The sequence below is a fragment of the Parasteatoda tepidariorum genome, chromosome 7 (assembly GCF_982258835.1).
Source record: "Parasteatoda tepidariorum strain Cologne lab strain chromosome 7, Ptep-v5.0, whole genome shotgun sequence".
Lineage (NCBI taxonomy): Eukaryota > Metazoa > Arthropoda > Arachnida > Araneae > Theridiidae > Parasteatoda > Parasteatoda tepidariorum.
The window spans coordinates 55,483,301-55,504,455 of record NC_141761.1 but is presented as its reverse complement, the minus strand read 5'-3'; the positions used below and the strand labels follow the sequence as shown (position 1 = coordinate 55,504,455).

Genomic DNA, 21,155 nt, shown 5'->3' with positions numbered 1-21,155 from the left:
TAACAGTTCTTGCAGAAAGATTTTTCTTTAGAGAAGTAAAAAATTTTGGTTTGTTTTTCATCAGAAATTTCCACGCAAAATTCGAATCACGCATTTAAATAATCACTTTTTGAAGCCCTCAATTAATGCAGTTATTGTTAATCCATTTTGATTGCATTTTCATCAGTTATTGACATTGATTTTCACGTGGCGTTTAGATGTCCGGATGTATTTCAGGTAGGTGATATGGGAAATTCGAATTGCGCATTTGATCATTTACTTTTTAAGGCAATCATTTTATCAATTTTTTGGGCATTTATTGCTTTTGATTTCCACATTATTCTTAAAACCCGATATTTTTCATACGGTGTTATTTTCTACAACAATCAAATCTGAAAATGAAACATTGCATTTGAGTAACACCCTTCTGAAGAGTCCGATTCGCGTGATTTCATCGTCGATCTGTTTTTCGTTTATTACTGCTACAGATTTCATTATGTTGAATTATTTTTTTAATGTGATGATGATTTGCAAAATGCGATAAAGGAAATAATTAGTGCGCCCTCCAACAGCATGCGAGAATATTGCCCATAATATTAGAATATTGCCCATAGATTGTTTTGTTTTTGTAAACACAGCGTTTTAATTACCTTTAGTTAGTAACATTCATCTTTGGTATTATTGAATGTACATTGCAGAAAGATATTAGTTCTAGAGAGTTTTGTCGCAAAAAGCCCGAAAAAATTCTGCCACTGGGATATAATTTTAGTGTAGCATATTCTTATTAAATTTACGTTGTAGATTTAATGTTTCAACTCCTTTTAAAGATTTTTATATTGATTAAATTATAACTTGAATCAAAATCAAATGAAATTTTTTCAATAAAATCAATGAAACTTTATATACACTAATATTTAAAATGTTATTTAATTTTTCTAAACAACTTACTTTTTTCTTTTCAAGTTCTCTCACAAGAGTACCCTGAAGTGATAAATTAAGGACCATTACAGCTTTTCAGTCCGAAGATTATTTCTCTTAAAAGACTTTTTTTTATTTTCCGTGTTTCCGCAGTATATTTTTCTCTAACAGATATTATAAACCCCGGTTCATTCAAACATTAACTACAGTTCAATTGCCAAGAAAATGTGACCAAATATAACAACGGTTTAGCTGCTATCCGGCTTCCTGAACAGCTTATTTATTTTTCCATCCGAGAGGAATAATCAAATGCTTTCAAAGACATTTAACAGAAATGCAGAAGTGTTTGATAATGAATATACAATAGAAAAAGCAAAACCTCCTACAAATGGATGGAAGTTAATACTTCATCTGAAAGTGATGTTCTACACTCTACTATCACTTCCAGTGTTTACTAAGAACCAGCCAGTTGGTCTAGAAAGAGAATGGTTAAGTCATGTAGTTGTGCAAAGGGGGAAACAATTTACACCAAACGACAGAAGAAACGTAAACACAACTGTTTCAATGCCTCAATGCTTGCTGGTCTCTAAGGAAAACTTCATAAGCTTCAGATATTTCATCAGACAGTTCATCTCCCACATCATCATTATATAAGCTAAAATGAAAACAATTTTAAATGCTTCAAACTATAATAATAACAATAAGAATAATAAAATCAAAACAAACTAAATCTCCATTAATATAATAGAGCACCAATTATTCAAACGTAGATTTATCGGATTGTCCACTTATGCAAATGGATCAAGGACCATGTGTTTTCCCCACTTTCTTCAAAAAAAAATAAATAAAAAATCACAAAGGTGTTTCCTTATTATCAAATATCTGAAAGGAGTAAAAAATGGTTTCTTTTACCCCTTGGTTACCTTGCTATTTCAGCAAGGGTGGCAAAATGAACAAAATAGTTGCTTTTAGTAGCTTAAAGCATGAAAATAGTTGCCTAAATAAGAACAAAAATAAGACTAATTGTCATATACCATGATACATTTAATCAAGTTGGTGGCAAATACGATAATTTTTATGTAAACGTTAGTGTTCTAGCACTAAAATCTTATATAAAAAAAAATTTTATATTTGCAGAAAATTAAATACTTTTAATTACTAGAATTCATTCAAAAAATACTCTTTCGTTAAAAAAAACACACACTTTTTCTAAGAAATTTTCTATGCTATCAATAATTGATTTAGCAAATATATATATATATATATATATATATATATATATATATATATATATATATATATATATATATATATATATATATATATATATTTATAGTGAATAGTGATTACTCAAATTCAAAATTCATGCATCATATTAAAAATTGGGATTTTTAAAATCATGCAGAATTTCTGAGCAATAACCGTTCAAAAGGCGATCGAGAAATGAAATAGACTTAAATCTATGCAAATTGAATGCATTATAAAGTGATGACTAAAAAATTGCAATCTAAAACTTTTTATTTTTAAATGTTTTAATTACTTATTTGATTTCTTTAAATTTTATTATTTTTATTTTACATTTCCTAAGAAAAGAAATTCTGTGTCTTCAGAAGATTTCGAGGTCTGCAGGTTTTCAACCCAATTATGCTAAAAAAAACATTGCTAGGAGTACAGAAAAGTCTCCTTTTCCTGAAAATAGTTGCTTTTTCAGAGTGGCCACTCAAATCAGATTTCAAATTTCCCTGATTTTTCCAGATAAAAATCTTAAAATTTCCAGGTTTTTGTTTCTTTTTTCTAATGAAGTGTAGGATGTGTACAAGAAAAGTGTCTATATTATAAAATATTTTATTCAAAATGTTGTTTTTTTAACATATCATCTTGAAAAAAATAATTTATTTTGACAATCTGGCAAGATTTTTTATTTATCTTCTAATCTTTCGGTACAAAATTTTGAATCAAAAATCATATTGACCAAAAAAAGCTTATTTTTTTAAATTAAAATATGTTCCAACTAATATTTGGAGAATTTTATAAAGTTAAAAATACAAAAATATTTTGTCAACACGGAAACAAATTACCCCGAAAGCATCAGAACAAGCTTGAGCCATAAATGGATTCAGCCTAAAGACAGAATTTAAGGCAGACATAAGGCAGACAGAATTTAAGGCAGACAGAATAAAGACAGAAGCTAATATCCTAATCCTTTCTTCCCCCTCCACCACAATCTTTCCTAAATTGCACAGTCCCATAGCGGTCAAAGGTTTCTACATTTGTTCAGCAACCACGGAAGAATTACGTGTGCATTCTAGTTCAACAGAGCTGTATTGGAGCAAATTTTGATGCAAGCAAAATATCGCTAAGTTGATGATATTTCAACTGTTAGGAGATACATTTCCGTCTAAAAAAAGTGGGTATAATGGATGAAATAATAATTTAAATTAAGAAAAGCTAAAATAAATTTAAATTGAGAAAATTAGAAAATAATTTAAATTAGTGAAATTAAAAAAATTATCAAATAAAAAATTTCCAGCTTTTCTTTAAAATTCCCTGATTTTTCCAGGTTTTTTATCCAAATTTCCCTGATTTTTCCAGGTTTTTTCCAGTATAAAAAAATTCCCTGATAATTCCAGGTTTTCCAGGTGGGTGGCCACCCTGTTTTTTGGTCTTTTCAGGCAAAAAAATTTGCCATAGTCGTGTCATGCTGAAAATAGTTGCATTTTAGTCGCCTGTGGCAACCCTGCAAATAGTTTCTAATAAAATGTTAAAAAATTCAACTTTTAAAAACACTCTTGTAATTTGCTATAATAGACACTACTACAATTGCTAATCCTAAGCTTGAAAATTTTTTGAAGGGAAGTTACTTAACATTTAAATATTATTCAAATTATTAAATATTATCATTTAATATTAAATAACATTCTTATAGCCATTTTTTTAAGTTGTAAATTTATCTGGATTCTCCATTATCTAGAAGGGCTTTGGTCCAAATAATTTACATTCTACTGTATTTCGGAATCTTTCAAATGAATAATTTGTAGTTTTTGTAAATTAGTTTATGATTTAAAACAAAAATAATTCAATCAAAATCATCCGAAATTGGGAGTTCAGTTTCAATACTTTTTTTGTTTTGTTTATGAAGAAGCAGATAATTTTGTTTCATTTTTTAAACTGCATACTTTAACATTTTCCTTCCCATGTGATTGAAATTAGGAATTGTTTTTTAGCAGCTTTATATTTTTTTTTCAGATCTCAATTGTACAAAACAAAAGAACTCAATACTTACTCATAATCATCAGCATCTGGAGTTAAGTTACCACTAGCATACTGAGATTGTAAAAACATTAATTCATCAGCAGTCATAGGTTTCCCATCAGGGCCATACATGACAGGCTCATCCTGAAAGACAATTAAAATATTTATAAATAAAGTTGATCTCAGAATAAAGTTAATAGAGAAAAAAAAATATATGCACAATAGCTTTAGATGTATATAAATTTATCGAAATTCCATTTTTCAAATTCTCTATTTTGCAAATTTTATAGAGCAACCAAGAACATTTTGGAAATTTCTCTGTAAAATAACTTCTAAATAGCGAAGTGAATTTTCCATTTAACAAACTTTTCTTTGAGATCCACTTTCCTATTTTCCAAATTAAAATATTTCAAACTTGTTAATACATTTTATGGAGGAAATGACCTTGATTTAATTTTTGAAGCCACTGCTTTATTTAATGCTTTACTGCTTTCTCTAAAAGTTATTTTAGAGAAAGCAGTAAAATCCCTTTCCCCCTTCAGGGGTCTGTCCAGGCCGAATTTATTACTGTTTAGCGGTACCTTTACAAATTCAATTTTGGGTAAAACGGTAGTTTCACAAATTCAACTTTATGAAAAACTGTAGTTTCACAAAATACTTTTTCTTAAATTTTTTTTTCTGTATCCCTTAAGAAACGATAAATCTATATTTTTACCATGTTTTTGTGTTGATTTTTTAATATAATTTTTAATTTGTCACAAATTATGTCAAAATTTTCACAAAATAGGTACCTTTCAGAAAAACTTAGACAGACCCCTGCCTTTTGTTTGCATTTCAAAAGAAAAACACAGACCAAATTAACAGATTTTATCAGTAGCAGTTTAACTTCAGAATGCATGCGGTAATGTATGTTTAAAATTACTTTTATAATAAATGTAACTAAAATTTTATGCATATATTTCTTTCTTTTTATTAGTTGAAAATGTATGTAGCATGATAGTTTAACACTGTAAAATGTTTTGCTCTATTCTTGCCTTCCATGCAGATTTCTTTTATAATTAAGATTTATAAAATAAATAGTAGATACAAGTTTACAAGATAAAGGAGCATCAATTGCTATTTGAATTATATCTAGTGTTTACGAAATTAAAACCTGTTTTGTGTTGTTTATGTATTTTAAAAGATGATTTTCGATTTAACAAAATTCCCATAACAAACTTATTGGGATTTAGCGTCTTGGTTAAATAGAGGTGCGACTGTAATTTAGAAAATCTAAGATAATTTCAAAAGTACTTCAGTAAAGTAGGCATGTTAGCAGCAAATATAATAATTACAAAGAAACTCACTAATGATGTTGGGGGAGCTGTTTCGTAACCAGAGTTCTCAGTAGTGTGTGATGATCGTCCCCAATCACTTTCACGAAGCTTTATAACACTATTAATCATATCTCTGATATTTCTAGAATAAAACAAAAACACACAATTATAAATAAACATTTATAGAAACAAGACACATGTGCGTGTTAATTACATATTTTAAAATTATTTTTGTGTTAACTTTTAAAAATTATTAAAAATTTAGCAATCCCTGTTAAACTTTGTAGTGTTTCGTAAATTAAATATCTACAAATATATTGGTTTAGTTAAGGTTGGTTAGTTTCCTGAATCTTTAAGATTCTTAATACATGGAATTATATTAGATCAAATGTTATAAAGGCGCTTTCCTCATTTTTGTTATTGTTGCCCACTACATAAAGTGAATTTCTAACATGCAATCTAGGAGCAATTTGACTTATCCAGTAAATATATACACAATTTAACACTTAATTGATCTAAGACCTAACAAGTCAATTCATTTTTAAATAGCAAGCAAATCATTTCAAGATATTTTAATTTAATAATAGCAATATATTTCAATAAAAAATATATTTCAATATGAAATCAACATTACAGGCACAGTAATAAAACAGAATACTAGCTATTTAAATTGCTTTCGCAAACATAAATTGTATTTTACATCATAGTAAATAAAATCAAGATGCTTCTGATTTTAAATAAATAAAAAAAACATTAAATTAGACTGTTAGTAATAGATTTCAATGCTGTTTAGAATATTAAGTTTCATTTTTAAAACTGGTAATTTTTCTGACCCTCTTTCATACATGTTTCACATCTCAAAAAAAAAAAAAACCCAATTAGTAAAATGGAATTATTTTATAATTTAAGTAATTCAATCAGTTATTCAAGAGCTTGAAATGTTTAGTATTTTAAAAATATTGTTTGGTTTAACAGCAATATATTAATTTATAAAGTGTATGTTGTAAAATGTAATGCAAATAAACAGCTGATATTCAGAGATTACTTAATATATTAGTCAAATATTTAGTTTCTAATTTTGTGCTAGATTAGTTTGAATATTAAGTTGAATGGTATTGCCTCAAAGTTTAAATAATTTTACAATTAGATACTCAAATATAAAGGTGTTGCATATTAATTCCGACGAACAAATATAAATATTTATATAATGAAAGGTCACTGGAGAAGCTCGGGGTTGTGGGACCTATGCTTACCAATAAGAGGCAATCCTTCTGAGATTTAAATTGAGTCACATTTAAAACCCCAACTAACTTGCAAAAATATAAACAAAGAAATAGCTAATATAGCATTAAACAAAACTACCCTGTAAAGGGGTGTTGAATTAAAAATTTCTCAAATGAGTGAGAGAAATATTTCATATAATATTTAATCTTAATAATCAAAATACTTTCTAATAGATAGAATAATTAAAATTTTGAATCTAGGGTTCTATGCACATAAGTATCTTTTTTTAAAAGGGTTTATTTTATTATTTATACATTAGAAAATATTTTATGATTTAAAAAAATAATAATTGGGAGAAATAGATTAATTTAAGAAGCACATTACGATAACTTGTTTCTGTTAGTGATATTAACAAGTACAGCTTCACTGAAAATAAATAACACTATAAGTTTATACTAATAGATAATATTAGAATCGTATAGAGCTTAATAAATACATCATGAGTAATATTGTTACTTTTAAAATGATAATTGACACCCCTTTAAAATTAAATAAATATACTATATACCGAGTAAATTCTTGGTTGCTTGCCAAGTTCTTTAATGTGAACATTATCACATCCATTTCTGGAGCAGTTCCATTATTTACTTGTTTGGCTCTTTCATAATCTTCCAAATATGCACCTACAAGCTAAATAACAAACATATCTTAAATATTTTATACATTAAGTGACTTAAAAATTATACATTGGAATTTGTATTCCTACGATTTTAAAATAAGAGATTCACATCCAAGTGATTTTAAAACCAAACATCGGGATCCATATTTACGCAATTTTAAAATCAAATATCGAAATTCGTATTTACAATATTTTAAAATCAAACACAGATTTCAAAATGCGATTTAAAAATCAAACATTGGGATTCAGTCACTAAAAAAAAAAAAAAAAATTCACACATAGAGATTCACACTATTATAAGAAATACATAAAATCTCGCATTGATTTTTTATTAAAAGATTAATATTTTGTGGATAAATGCTTTCTAAATAAACTTTTTTCATGCTCAGAATGCAGGTATTCTTTCAATTATTTAAGAAGTGTTTTTGCACATAACATTTCTTGATTTTTATTATCAGTTTTTTTTTTTTTAAATAAACAGGGTCCGTAACCAAATTATTCAACAAAAAATAAGCACCTTTTAAGCTCTTTTCAAGCACTCAAAAAATATTTTTAAGCACTTTAAAATTTTTTTTATCAGGCAGGGTTGGAAAGTTTCTGATCATCAACGGTTTTATCTTGTTTTAACCGTCATGTCAAAAAAGAAAAAAAACTATTGGCATTATATTTGATAATTGTTCAAAACCATGAAGTTTTGAATCATGTAAAACAAATGCGTTTTCCTACGCTACGAACTGACAATATGCCGAAATAGATTGGGGTTGAATTAATTGGGAAAACATTGAATAGAACAATGTGAACTGTGTCTTTTTGCATAATTTGAAGCGAAAATCAACATAGTAAAGGAAAAATGAAGCACTTTTCAAAAACACCCAATGAAAAAAGTACCTTTAAAGGCTTTCAAAAAACTAAAATCAAAAATAAGCATCTTGAAGCACTTTTTAAAAACGCTACGCACCCTGATAAACTCATCCTTTTGGTATTAATATAGAATTTTATAAGAAATGAACATATTATAAAACAATTTTCAAACAGTTTTTGCCAAAATGAGGTAGCGATGAAAGGGTTGAAACTAGTTACAAAAATTAATTTTCATTTAATCTTAGCCTGGTGAAGAGAATAAAATTTTAAAAACATTAAAGCCTTATTGCAAGGTTAGCTAGTTTTAAATCAAATGCTTTTTATTTTAAATTTTTTTTTTAACTACAGGAAGTTAATTTATTTAAATACCAAATTAAGAAGTAAAATCCAAATTGAAATTTGTTCCTAATCAGGGATGAATATAATTCTTTTCTCTCTCATAATATTAAAACAAATAAAATAAATCCTTTACTTCCCCAGGTTTTCCAAGTCAAATTAAATAAAAACGTAAATTATATTCCATTAAAAAAAAAAATACTAACATTATGTAAATTAAATTACTCTTAAAGATTATAGACAATTTATTAAAAAAAAAAAAAAAATAATATGTTCTACAAAGTTAATGGCGATAAATTAAATGATTAAAATTTAGGATTTAAATATTTTGATTTTTTAAAAAATAAATACTTAAAACAGTAATGGAAACACCAATGAGTAAGATAATTTGTTATGCTCAAGATTTTGAGCAAGACATACAATCTTTTAAAGTAATAAATTTTTTTTAAAAAGTTTCTAAATAAGCATATATAGTAATCACTGTTAAAGCGGGACTATTTAGAATGCACCAAAAACAAATACACAATATAGATATCCCAGGTACTTGAGCTCAGAAATGTTAAAGTTTCTATTTCACCTAATTTTCTATTTAAAATACTGTGCATTAATAAACATAAATGTTAATCAGAATAGACACTTCATAAAACCCTTTTTAATACTTAAAATCTCTGTTTTCCATGCCATTTCAACATTTATTCTAAGTTGCATCCTAAATCAAGCAGAATGAGAATATACATAAAATCACAATACATATGCATGTGATTTTATGGATGTTAAATTTTCATTAAGTATTGACTTGTCAATTCAATACAATCGGCATATAGACTTAAATATGCAAAAATATTTCAATTGGTAAAAATCTATTGTGTACCAAAATTTTTTTTTGAATAAAAAAAAGCTCACTTAATTAAAAAATCCAATATTTTACTAGAATTAATGATTTGGTTCTCTAAAATGCAAGATGACTGGTACACCTGTAATTCACTGCACTCTACCACTGTTTTTAAAACATCAAGACAAGGACTATTTAGTTGTTGTCTTATGTTCAAGTAGGAGTTTAGAGTTATTTAAATCACATATATCCAATTGCTGTCTCCCATCTACTAAAGGATAATAGAATCTCAACTAAGTGATTGTCTGTTCCACAGTAAAATTTATTATCTTTTTAATATTATAAAGAGCAATTGTAAACAAAAGTGTTAAATGTTGCATTACTGTGAGATCAGACATGGTGAAATATTCCTTGTTAATACCAGGTTTTGAGAAAATTAAAATTTATACCTGATTTTTGTAGCATTTGATTTTTCCTGATATTTCAGATACTCAAGGTGTTTGATAACACTTATATATTTTAGATAAATACATGATGAGTCTTATTCTTCGAATTAGATGATTCCATAATACTTCAAATAAACATAAATTTGAAACTTTTAGCATTTATCTAACCTGCCATATTAAAAAAGGTGATTTATTATAGATTTTGAGAAAAGAAGCTTGACAACTGGTTCTTTTTCCTTAACTTAATACAATCAACACTAAATTAGAATTTCCAAAAATAGATTTTTATTTTTTTGTTTTTATTGTGTAATATAAAGGTTATCATTGAATGTCAAATATAAAAATCTCAATTTTGATTTTTTCCCTCGCCAATGTAAAAATTAGTTGGTCCTTGTGATCACCAAACAGTTGAGAAATTTTAATTCCTTCGAAGCCTGAAATTAAAAGCATTTTTCAAATTGCAGTAGAATTGTATGTGCGAGAAGGAATCCTTCCTACCAAATCCAGCTTGTAGACGTGTGTGAATTTCATACATTCTTGCTTCTATACAATACAGACACCAGTACATTCAAATAGGTTGTTGAAACCCCACTGTCAAAACATTTTCGCTGACAAACAACATGTCAAAGAAAAATCCCTCATTTTAGAAGAGAGAATTTAAGCAGTTATTACAAATACCCAATGAAAATCAAGTACCTTTAAGGGTTTTAATTTCAATTTTTTTTTTTTAAATTTTAAAAAGACATGTCACAATATGCATTTCATTAATTTAAAATAAGCTAAATACAAAGCTTAAAAATAAGATAATTCGCAGATTCTTATAATAACTTATATAAATTATACATAAATTTTTCTTCAAAGATTCAATTTGCATTCTAGGAAAAATTAGCTTACAGTAGGGGTGCACAACCTGCGGCCCGAATGCGGCCCTTCGACTACTGAAGTGCGGCCCGCGAGAGTTTCTAAACACAATAAAAAAAAAAAAATTTTAAAAATGGCAATTTTTAATCGCACTTTAAAGTCATCACGTTTTGACACAATCAATTTTAACAGATTCTTTAGTAAATGTACGTTTAACGCGCTTTCTTGAAGCCGAATTTATCGTAAATATAAATGATTTTTTTTAAAACTGTTATTTCCGCTTTTCTACATGATTTTGAAAATTCCGAATTTTTATAACGACGCGAGTTTCAGATCGCAAATTTAAATAATCACTTTTTGGCCACTTTATTTGTGACGATTTCATCTTAAATCTAAGTGATTTTCTATCTTTTTTTGCAATTCTTTCTTTTTCTTCAAAAATTTTTCTCGGCAGTTATTGCTATGCGTTCCTACATATTATAAAAAATTCCAATTATTCTGTTACGACATGCAAATTTTAAATCATGCATTTGACGAGCTTTATTTGTGCTGAGTTCAGCATAAATATATTTTTTCCTAATTATTTCTATACTTTTCCTCGTGATTTTGACGATCCTGTTATTTAACTATGATGTTATTACGACACGTGATTGTTAATCACGCAATTAAATAATCACTTTTTGATACGGTATTACCGTACAGTTTTATCGTAAATCCTAGTTATTTTTCCTTCTTTTTTATTTCCGCAACGAATATGATTTGGTCGAATGTGGTAATGAATTGTGATTTGATCAAAAACCAAATATTCGGCAAAAAGAAGAAGAAAAAATCTATTGAACGCCGTTCACTTGGGGCCAAATAGCAAAATCTTTTAGCAGTATAGCAACACTGGAACTAAAATTTCAATGCTCAGAATAATATTTCCTGGAAAAACGCTAATTAACTCTGAAAAATAAGGCCAATCAAGAACGTTTTTGAAAATGTCGAAAAGCGAAACAGAGAACATAAAAATCAATCTTAATTTTTGAAAATTTTTTTTAAAGCTGAACATCTCAATTTTTCAATTACCAGAAAAAGCCACGAAAAAGGAATCAAGTCAACAGAAATGCTATTAAAAATTACTGCGTTATAATGAAAACGTCTAATAAAAGTTTTTTTTTTATTTAAAGAAAATAAAAAGATAGAAAAAATGTTCTTAATTTTTTAAGTGAAAATCTTATGCCGAAAATCTGAATTTAAATTTTTCTCATTGCCATAATTTTAGAAGAAAAAAAATTGCTATAAAAAATGTTTTTATTTGTAACTTTATTTTAAAAAAAATGCTGAGTCATAATAAAAATGCCTAAAAAAAGAAAAACAGAAAAAAACAAATTTTTCTTAGTTCCTGAAACAAAACTTTAATGCTGAAAATCACACTTTTCTATGTTACTGGTTATTTATATTACAGTACAGGGAAAGAGTGATAATAAATTAATAGTATGAGACGTTCTGTTAAAATGCTGGGTTGTAATAAAAACTGCAAAAAATGGATCCTTCTCAATTCTCAAAGTATCGAAAAAATGACAAAATTGACTTGTCTGATTATAATTTAAAAAAAAAAAGTAATATCCATAAAAATTCAAAAATAAAAAAAACTTAGAAAAATGCATTTCTAAAAAATATTTTGCCAAATATTTGACTGATCATTCAACCAACTGAATTTTTCACAGAAGGGCCAAATACTCGTTACATCCCTCCCTAATTTAAATGCAATGTTATTGCAACTTGAGAAATTCATAAAATGGCGGAAAACGTGAATTTTTAAACTGCTCACTGTTAGTAGTTTAGATTTCAATTTTTTGTTGCTAAAGTGATTTTTTTCGATAAAAAAAAGGAAAATGTTTACGATATAAAAAATCTAATAATTAATAAAATAAAATAATTAAGTACATTACAGAATAAGCATTGAATTTTATTTTGAACTATCACAGTTTTGTTTTTATTTTAGGCTTTTGTTTAAAACCTATAAATTTTCTTCAATTAAAATATTTAATTTGAATTTATGTTACTTAATTACGCTTTTTCCTACTTTTATTCTGTGGGCATTGCAGTTTTTTTTTTTTTAATTTATTAGAATTTAATTCTAAAATGAGTTTTCATATTGCATGATATGATAAAAAAAATATTTCTTTTCTTCAATGCTTATTTATTTTTATAAATCTATTGTTCATATGATAAAAATAGCAATAAGCAGTATAAGTTTTTTTATTTTTGAATGAATTCTAATAATGGAACACTACTAATTTATTGATATTACTAAGTTTATTAATAAAAAAAATGGAACGATAATGTTTAAATAAACATTATTACATTTGTCATTAACATGTCTAAATACATGTGCGGCCCTTCGTTAGCCAACCTGCTGTGCAAGTGGCCCTTCACTCAAAAAGGTTGTGCACCCCTAGCTTACAGTATTTTAAATATAATCAGAAATAGAAAAAAAAACTGAAATTTGAAATAGCATTTTAAATCATCAAAAAGTATACTAAAGACTTGTGGTAATTCAAATACATACCTTAAGAATTTGACAGGCACACTTTAAGTTGTCTGAAGATGAAAAATTTAAAATAGTTTTAATAAGATTTGGTAGGCTATCTCCAAGTACTGTAACTCTTTGCTTCATTACCTAAATAAAAGAAATTTTATATATATACACACACACAATATTTAAAATCTGATAGTCAATAGTCTGATGATAGAATTGAACAGTTTTAAAAATACATACAATTTAAAATTTTTTATCCCGAGTCCCTTTAATCTTTGATTAGTAAAAAATATATTAACTGTTTACATAACACTTTTAGAAAATATATGCAAAATTTTTTTAAAACCGATAAACTCAAAACCATTCTTTCATATCCAATTGTTAACAAATCTCATGCAAATATATTTTTATTCATCATAAATTATGAACTCAATTTGGAAGACTATTTTAAATATATGCTAATTATTACATAATGTAACTAAAATATTTCAGACACAGGATATTTTAGGTAATCTAATAGTAAATAAAATACAAAAACTATATTAGACTAATAAGAGATATAAATTTTAAATCTCTTTATTTACCATTTAGCACTGGCATAACTGTACTTTAAATATAAATATGTTTGCTTTTGAATTCATAACTTTGAACTATTATAAATATTGAATCCATTATAAACATTTAAAAAGAATTTACAGTAATGTTTCTTTTTTATTTTGGTAATTTTTTTTCATTTTCCAACAGAATTGAAAAGTGGGAACTTTTTAATAAGAAATAAAGATAAAAATCATAGGAAAATTTCTATACAGTAATCTCCAAGTTGCAGCACCTAATCCATTAAACTTTAATTGTAGGGAATTTACTAAAATGAATAATCAGGAAAATTTTCTTATTAAACCAGAAGAAAATGCCAAGCTCTAGTATGAGTTATCACCTGACCCTCTTCTTCACTTTAATTAGTAATGGTGTGATAGTCTTATGGGTGCTTACAAGGATTGTACATTTTAAACCTTCTACCCACTGATACTGTGTGCATTTAAAAAAAATCTGTGTTACTCTAACTTTTGAGCAACCAATTTATTTATAGCCAAATATTACCGAGTATGAATTAATTCACTGCTATGATTAATTAGAAGACATTTTGAAGGCAAAAATGTGCACAGGTTTAAACCATTGGAGGATAAAAACAGGCAGATCAACACTCAAAACTAACCATCCATTTAAATAAAAAGGAAAAAGAAAGAAATATTCATTGACAACTTTGTCTATCAACAAAGAAGCAATATTATTGCATTATGCACAAAATATTAAAAATAAATTTTTTTTATTAATTAAAAATATTTTTTGTTAAAAACAATAGTTAAGAATATCTCCAAATATACCTCCAACTGAGAAAAGAGCTCTGCCATAAATATAGCAAATCCTCTTAAGTAGGTACCACCATCTTCAGCTTGAGCAAGGGCATCTCTACGTTTGAATTCTTGATTGCATCTATAAATAATTTCAATCAGATATTTTTCTTACAAATAAATGGAGAACAAACATTTAATAAGCTGTTTTTATATAAATTTTTAAAAATTTTACAAAAAAATCTCTGATGTAACAGAACTTTCAATTTTTTAGCAACTCTTAAAACTACAGCAACTCAAATTATTTAAAATTTAGAATAGCACTCCATTAAAATTAATGGTTTTCAACTTATGTTAAAAAAAAATCAATTACCTAGTTAAAAGAACAGATCGGAAGTTGAGGCGATCAGGAGATGCATCCAGGTCATTACATAGTGACTTGCATAATCTAGCACCACTGTAACGCAAATTAGGCTGCCTAACAGACTAAAAGAAATCATTTTAAGTAACATAAATTTACATATAAAAAATAAAATACATATTATCCAAAGAAAAAACTTACTTCATCAAAAATAATATTAACAATTGCTCGCATAGTATCATCATCATCCACCATACTATTTAAAGTATCAGTTAAAGGTCCAATTTTTCTTTCAAATTTTCCAGGGTTCATTGTTATATCATTCAAAAATGATCTTAATTCTTGCACTGGGTATGAATCTGGTAAAGGATCTATAATAGGTTCATCAGGAATCTGGAGAACAATTGAGAATCAGTTTTCAGATACAGAAAATGGCACTTTAAATGTCACATAAGAAAAATAATAATGAAAAACTAATTTACTCTACACCAAGAATTGAAAATTCTAAATATCATGGCACTTTAAGTTGGTCCCAATATTTTATTATATTTTAATTTGTTTAACGAAAATTTTTGATTTTCCCAGTAAAAAGTTATTTTTTAACCAATAAATCTTAAGTCATTTTTAATTTTTAAAAAAATTAAAATAAAGCATGTGTTTGTTTTGATTTTAAGACATTGGTGTTAAGTCAATCCATCTTTATCATTTTAATTTAAGAAATTAAACAATGCTACTGATGTTATCGAAGCATTTTTTTTAAGAATTAACATTCTTTTGCAATAGATTTATTCCCATTTATTTATATTTGGTGATTTAAAGATTTCTGATAGATAATTTTTGAACATACATTAAACCATGTTACATTGCTATGCCAAACAGACAATATAATTCAATTTAGACATAAATTGATGTATCAAAATTAAGTTTCTAAGTGCAGAGATACTAACTTGAGTCTAAAAAAATTATAATTTTTCATCTTCCAAGTTTTTAAGTTGAATTGTTGAAATTAATATTTTTTTAAATTTTACTGAAAAAAATCTAATCTGCATAAGAAAATTCCTAACAGTTCTCCGAAATTTCAATGTTCTTTGCAAAAACATAGACAAAATAGTTTTTACAAAAACAGGCTAATTAATCATATATCAAACAAATATTTTTTAACTTTAACATGTAAAATAAAAAAGTTAATTATAGAAAAAGAACATATTCTTACCTCAGCAGCAATTATTCTAGGTTCAGGTCTGAAATTACGAGGAACAAATTCTTTAGCATAAGGGGACAATTTTGAAGCTTTGCCATCTTTATCAACAGGATTACTAATTGAGACACCATGATTTTGAGGCGATCTCACATGGTCACCAGATGGCGATGCAAGATAACTCATGTCTAGAAAGAAGAATAAATCACAAATAAATTATAAATGCTTTTTTCTTTCCTGAAGTTAGTATATGAACATACTCAATATTGTAAACTAATATATCAAAATATTACTGCATTTAAATCACCCTATAGCCAATTCTTTCTGCCAGAATCCTACTTTGTGGAATATATGACAATAAGATCTTATTTCTTTGAAGAAAACCCAAAAAGACACAGAAATTGACACTTTTAAACTCTTTATTTATGGAAATCATTGTCAATCAAAGAAAAGTTGCAATTTTATAAACTGAAACTTTTCTTTGATTGACAATCCACATGACAGGAAGCACTGATTTAAAAATTTGAAAATTTAACATAAAAGTTACGAATGTTGGGGGTATGCATCAGGATTGGGTTTTTGATGTCAAACTAGTTTTTGACATGATTCGTCAAAAAACCTTGGGTTTCTTTAAGACAATGGAGACACATTATTAGATCTTATTATTAATCTTACACAATACTTGCATTGTATACTACTATAATTATGATTTACATTATCTATCACAGATAAAAAGGTATCCAATATTATTTAAACTATCAATCGAAAGAATAGTTTCGAATTTCAGTCCTTTTTAATGAACTTTAGGAACAGAGAGCTTAAAAAAAAAATTTTGCAATCACATGCTTCAGGGAAAGGAGGAGTTAAAGTGGGAGAAAATTAAAATGTATTTTAAGTATGTCGAATAAGTTGCTTGCTGTGGGTTTTTAAGCTGATTGTTTTTGTATTTTATTTTCAATTATTATATAATATTTTCTACACTGGAATTTGAGTTTTTGACGACAGATAGTGTTTTCAATATAAATGTAAACAACATCTATCTCTGGCTCTGGACCTGCTTCACTTCTGGTTGGAAAGTTTGCTGCTGCTTACTACAGATTATTCTGTGAGGCAATATTTTCAAACAGATAATTTTGTTTTCAATAAAAGAAATTACAAAATTACTGAGCTCAAATCTGTATTTCATAAGATATTAAGTAATTCTGGTGAAAGTGAAATAAAAATTTATTTTAGTTATTTATGGATAGATTATAAAATATGATAACAGGGTTGCTAGATGTGGCTACTTTTTACTTGTTTGTTCTTGTTACTGTGCACCATCATACATTATGATCAAGTTAACCCGATGATCGAGTTTCCAGACTAAGTTCACTTTACAAATTATCATTTAATTTTAAATTTTGAAGTAGATACATTATTGACAAGGTAATAAGTGTTTTATAATAATTCTTTTATCAAATGCTAAGCTACACAGCAAGAGCCAATTAAGAACTTACTGCAAACACAGATAATAAATTTGGTGACAAATACTATGTATATAAGAAACCCAAGAAAATCTCACAAAGTACACATGAGCCAAATGGCCTCAAAATACACTGGACAGTAACCCAGAAGTATAGGCAATAAACAGCCTGCAACACTCCTAATGTAGAAAACACCATCCATTGTCAAAAAAAAAAAGCTTAATGTCAAAATAATTCAAGATTGTAATTGATTGATCACTTGTAATTATATAAATACATTTATTTATAACAGCTAATAATTATCCTTACACCAAAATTTTGGGTTATTGACACTTGTCAAAAAAGCGTTTTTAATAGGATAAAACCATGGTTAAAACTGGATAAAAGCATCAATTCTCAAATACTTGCCAATCTTTATTGTACCACGTAAGTTACAAACTACAAAAGTGTTTAAAAATAATATATTTTTTGATAAAGCAAGTAATTTCAACTGACAAAGCTCTTGAAAATAAATTTTTAATAATCTAATTATCTCAACATATAAAAAATAATGAATCTTTATCAGAAATTGAACATTATTTCTCAAGAGCCAGTGTTATCCTCGCTTGCTAATACTGACCATTCCTGATTGAGTTCTAGAGTAAAATCTGAAGAATTTATATTGCGGTGTATGCTACCGATAACATTATTCAACCTTTTATCAAAAGGTTCCTCCAAGTAGAATAGAGTTGGTTTTATATATTAGTGAATTGGTATGGAATAGATGCAGCGATGGTTATGCTACATTACACCCACAACAGAATTTTATCTGTGATAGAATTCAAGGAACGGATACCAGTTGCTGATTCATTGCTGTTTTACAAGAGTTTGGGAAATCTTTGGTCAGATCACGGTTGTAGACGAGGTTCCTCCTGTGTTGCAATTAGCAGGTCAAGTCTGGACAAGTCCCCATCGTGTGCGAGCGAGACAGAGTAGCAACAGCGTAAAGATGACAATGTCACAAATTCAACTGAACACTGCGTTCCATCCATCAAACTAGCCGAGTTCAAATCAAGGTGGGCGTTTCTGTCGAGGATCAGATCACGTCAGAAAGTCACGAATGTGAGTTTTACTATGAACTATCCATCGAACTTAGTGTGTTCAAATAGATGTGAAGTGGACGTTTCTTCAAGGTAGGCATGGCAAGATCACATCCAAAGGTCACAGGGCTTTGTGTGCTATCAATTACCAAAATCTTTATAAAAATTAATTTTTCTTCAAAATGTTTTAACTTTTATTGTTAATAAGTTATTGAAATAAAGAATTTCAAAATTAAAATATATGACGCACAATGGAAAAACTTGCAGAAACAAAATAATTAAAACAATTATTATTTGTGACAAAAGCTTTGAATCTTTAATAGCAATTACTTTAAAAAAAATTACTAATAAAGATTCACAACTTTGTTAAAAACATAATTATAAAATAAAACTTGCCAAAATTAAATATTAATTATGCTTTGAAAAAAACGAAATGGCACAATAATACTTTTTTTTTCAATGAATAAAATTATTGAACCTGCCTAAGAATATTTAATAACTTTAATAGAACACTTAGCTGATATGAACTTACAGCTCAGTTGGTTCGACAGTTGTCTGTGTGAGAAAAAAATTTTCATTCAGAAATTTGTAAACATGTAAGTTTATACTTTAATTCTCATAACAGCTCACATGCTAGATATTTCAATTCTTCATTGCTAACGCGAAGAAATGAGGACATTCTTTGAAAAATATTATATATAGAGAAAAGATAACATTGTATTCTGCATTTTTTTTTAAATATTAGTTTTTGATGAATTAGAATTTATTACCAAGTACTATAATTTTTTTCAAAAACATTTGACACAGACAACAAAAGTTCATAAAAAAATTTAAAGTATAGATTTTTTTTTCAGTTTCCTCAATTCTTATCATTAATAAATAAAGCATTACGTAATATCATTTATAGTTTAAAATTACGAATTTTATAAGATTGGGAAAAGAACTTCAAATATTTCTTTTTATTGACTCTAAAACAATGACTAAAAACTTATGCACTAATATTTTATGTCATGAATCGATTAACAAATTTTAAAAGAAAATACTGTCACATTCAGTTATAATGGAAAGCTGTCACCGATAAATCCGTGATTTTATTTACACGCTGTAAAGTGTCCAAGACGCCAAAAATCGTAGAGTTAGGGCTAAAAATAAATACTCCGGAAAGACTGACTTTCTAACACAGAAAAAACTTAGGACCATATTAGGTAAAATTATAACTTTTATAATACCTAAAGTAAAGGTAAAAATTAAGACAAGGTTTGAGTATCACTTTACATCACTGTTTTTCCTTGATAGATAATTGATTTGTTTGATTGAGAGTTGATTTTAATAGATAATTGTTAAAGTGCAATAATGCATTAAAAAAATTGTTTAGCTTATGAAAGAAAATTAAAAGCGGAACAATAAGCACATTTTTACTTGAAGCAAGAGAAGAGCATCAGAAACAAAACGAATTGCTTGTAAAGTATCACAATATATAAAAAAGTTTCTTTGTCTATAATCCACTTTAAATCCGCTCTTTAATTCACTAATTATGAAAATTAAGACAAAAATTAGTTACTCCTGATAAAACGATTAATAAGAATGCTTAATTATTGCAGTATAATATTTATAATGCATCAGAAATTTAAAATTAATAGTGATTAGAAATTGCCCGGGTATATTTTTACATACCTATTTATAGATAGTCACAGGCAATCACATATAATGAATAACAATTGAAGCAGATTAGTGATTCGTAAAACTCAACTATAAAAATATTTAAAATATGCAAATAAGTAACAGAGATTTTAAGCGTAATCTAAATTTATTGTTCTAGAGCAAAATCTTAGCACTTGATTATCATGACAGTCAACCAACACACTTTACTAAGAAATAGGTCTTCACGTATATTATTAATAAGTAATTCAATCTCAATGCAAATTTTTTTAATTATTTACCGCGAGCAGAATTGTGCCATGACGTTTCCGGGTACATTCCATTTGTATTGCTACCTTCTGTTGGTACATATTCTGGGCTTGCGTACGTGGAATATGATAGAGGACGGCGAAGTTCTGAAGTATCTACAGGCCGTCCACGCCCATACCCAGTGGGCGTACCGTCATTTTGATCCATTTTTTAATTATGTTTTAATATAATAAAATATTTAAATTTTAAGAAAATACTTAGAGCCCTAAATCTAAAACTAACTGCATTTACGGAATTGATGCCACATTTTCAATAACAAACTCTAATATTCCATTGTCTTCACTTCAGATCAATTCTGAAACCAATGAAAAATCCTTTTAAGGTCTTTATTTCACTGCCGTAATAAAACACGATAGCCTACCTATTTAACTCGTATTTTGGTTGGCGCCCTTTAGCGGTGATTAATGAAAGCTGTAAAAAAGGTTGCTTTATATTAAACACATTAAAAAGAAAAATCTGCATAATTTTTTATCTAATGAGCAGAGTTTACCAGTTTAACAATCTGTACC

General features: G+C 27.2%; 1 protein-coding gene across 3 annotated transcripts; it reads right to left on the bottom strand.

Annotated features, from left to right (window-relative positions):
* Positions 1–1,041: 1,041 nt before the first annotated feature.
* Paip1 (Poly(A) binding protein interacting protein 1) lies at positions 1,042–20,913 on the bottom strand. Of its 3 annotated transcripts, none has more exons than XM_016052592.3 (10): positions 20,673–20,913; positions 16,152–16,324; positions 15,140–15,331; positions 14,951–15,063; positions 14,611–14,719; positions 13,259–13,369; positions 7,258–7,379; positions 5,496–5,607; positions 4,181–4,293; positions 1,042–1,552 (listed from the first exon to the last, which is right to left on the bottom strand). In XM_016052592.3, the coding sequence occupies exons 1-10, from the start codon at positions 20,791–20,793 to the stop codon at positions 1,459–1,461; spliced, it is 1,260 nt and encodes a 419-aa protein (XP_015908078.1). In that variant the 5' UTR covers positions 20,794–20,913; the 3' UTR covers positions 1,042–1,458. The 3 variants fall into 3 exon arrangements, with proteins under 3 accessions (XP_015908078.1, XP_015908077.1, XP_015908079.1); XM_016052591.4 differs by having other exon boundaries at positions 20,619–20,905; XM_016052593.3 differs by having other exon boundaries at positions 20,353–20,903.
* Between the last annotated feature and the right edge of the window lie 242 nt (positions 20,914–21,155).

Excerpts from the sequence above, each read along its gene's own strand:
- Paip1 (XM_016052591.4), bottom strand. The coding sequence starts at position 20,793 with ATGGATCAAAATGACGGTACGCCCACTGGGTATGGGCGTGGACGGCCT. Across the intron at positions 15,332-16,151 it reads CTAGAATAATTGCTGCTGAG|ATTCCTGATGAACCTATTAT; the intron begins GTAAGAATATGT and ends ATTGTTCTCCAG. Across the intron at positions 5,608-7,257 it reads AGCAACCAAGAATTTACTCG|AAATATCAGAGATATGATTA; the intron begins GTATATAGTATA and ends GTTTTATTCTAG.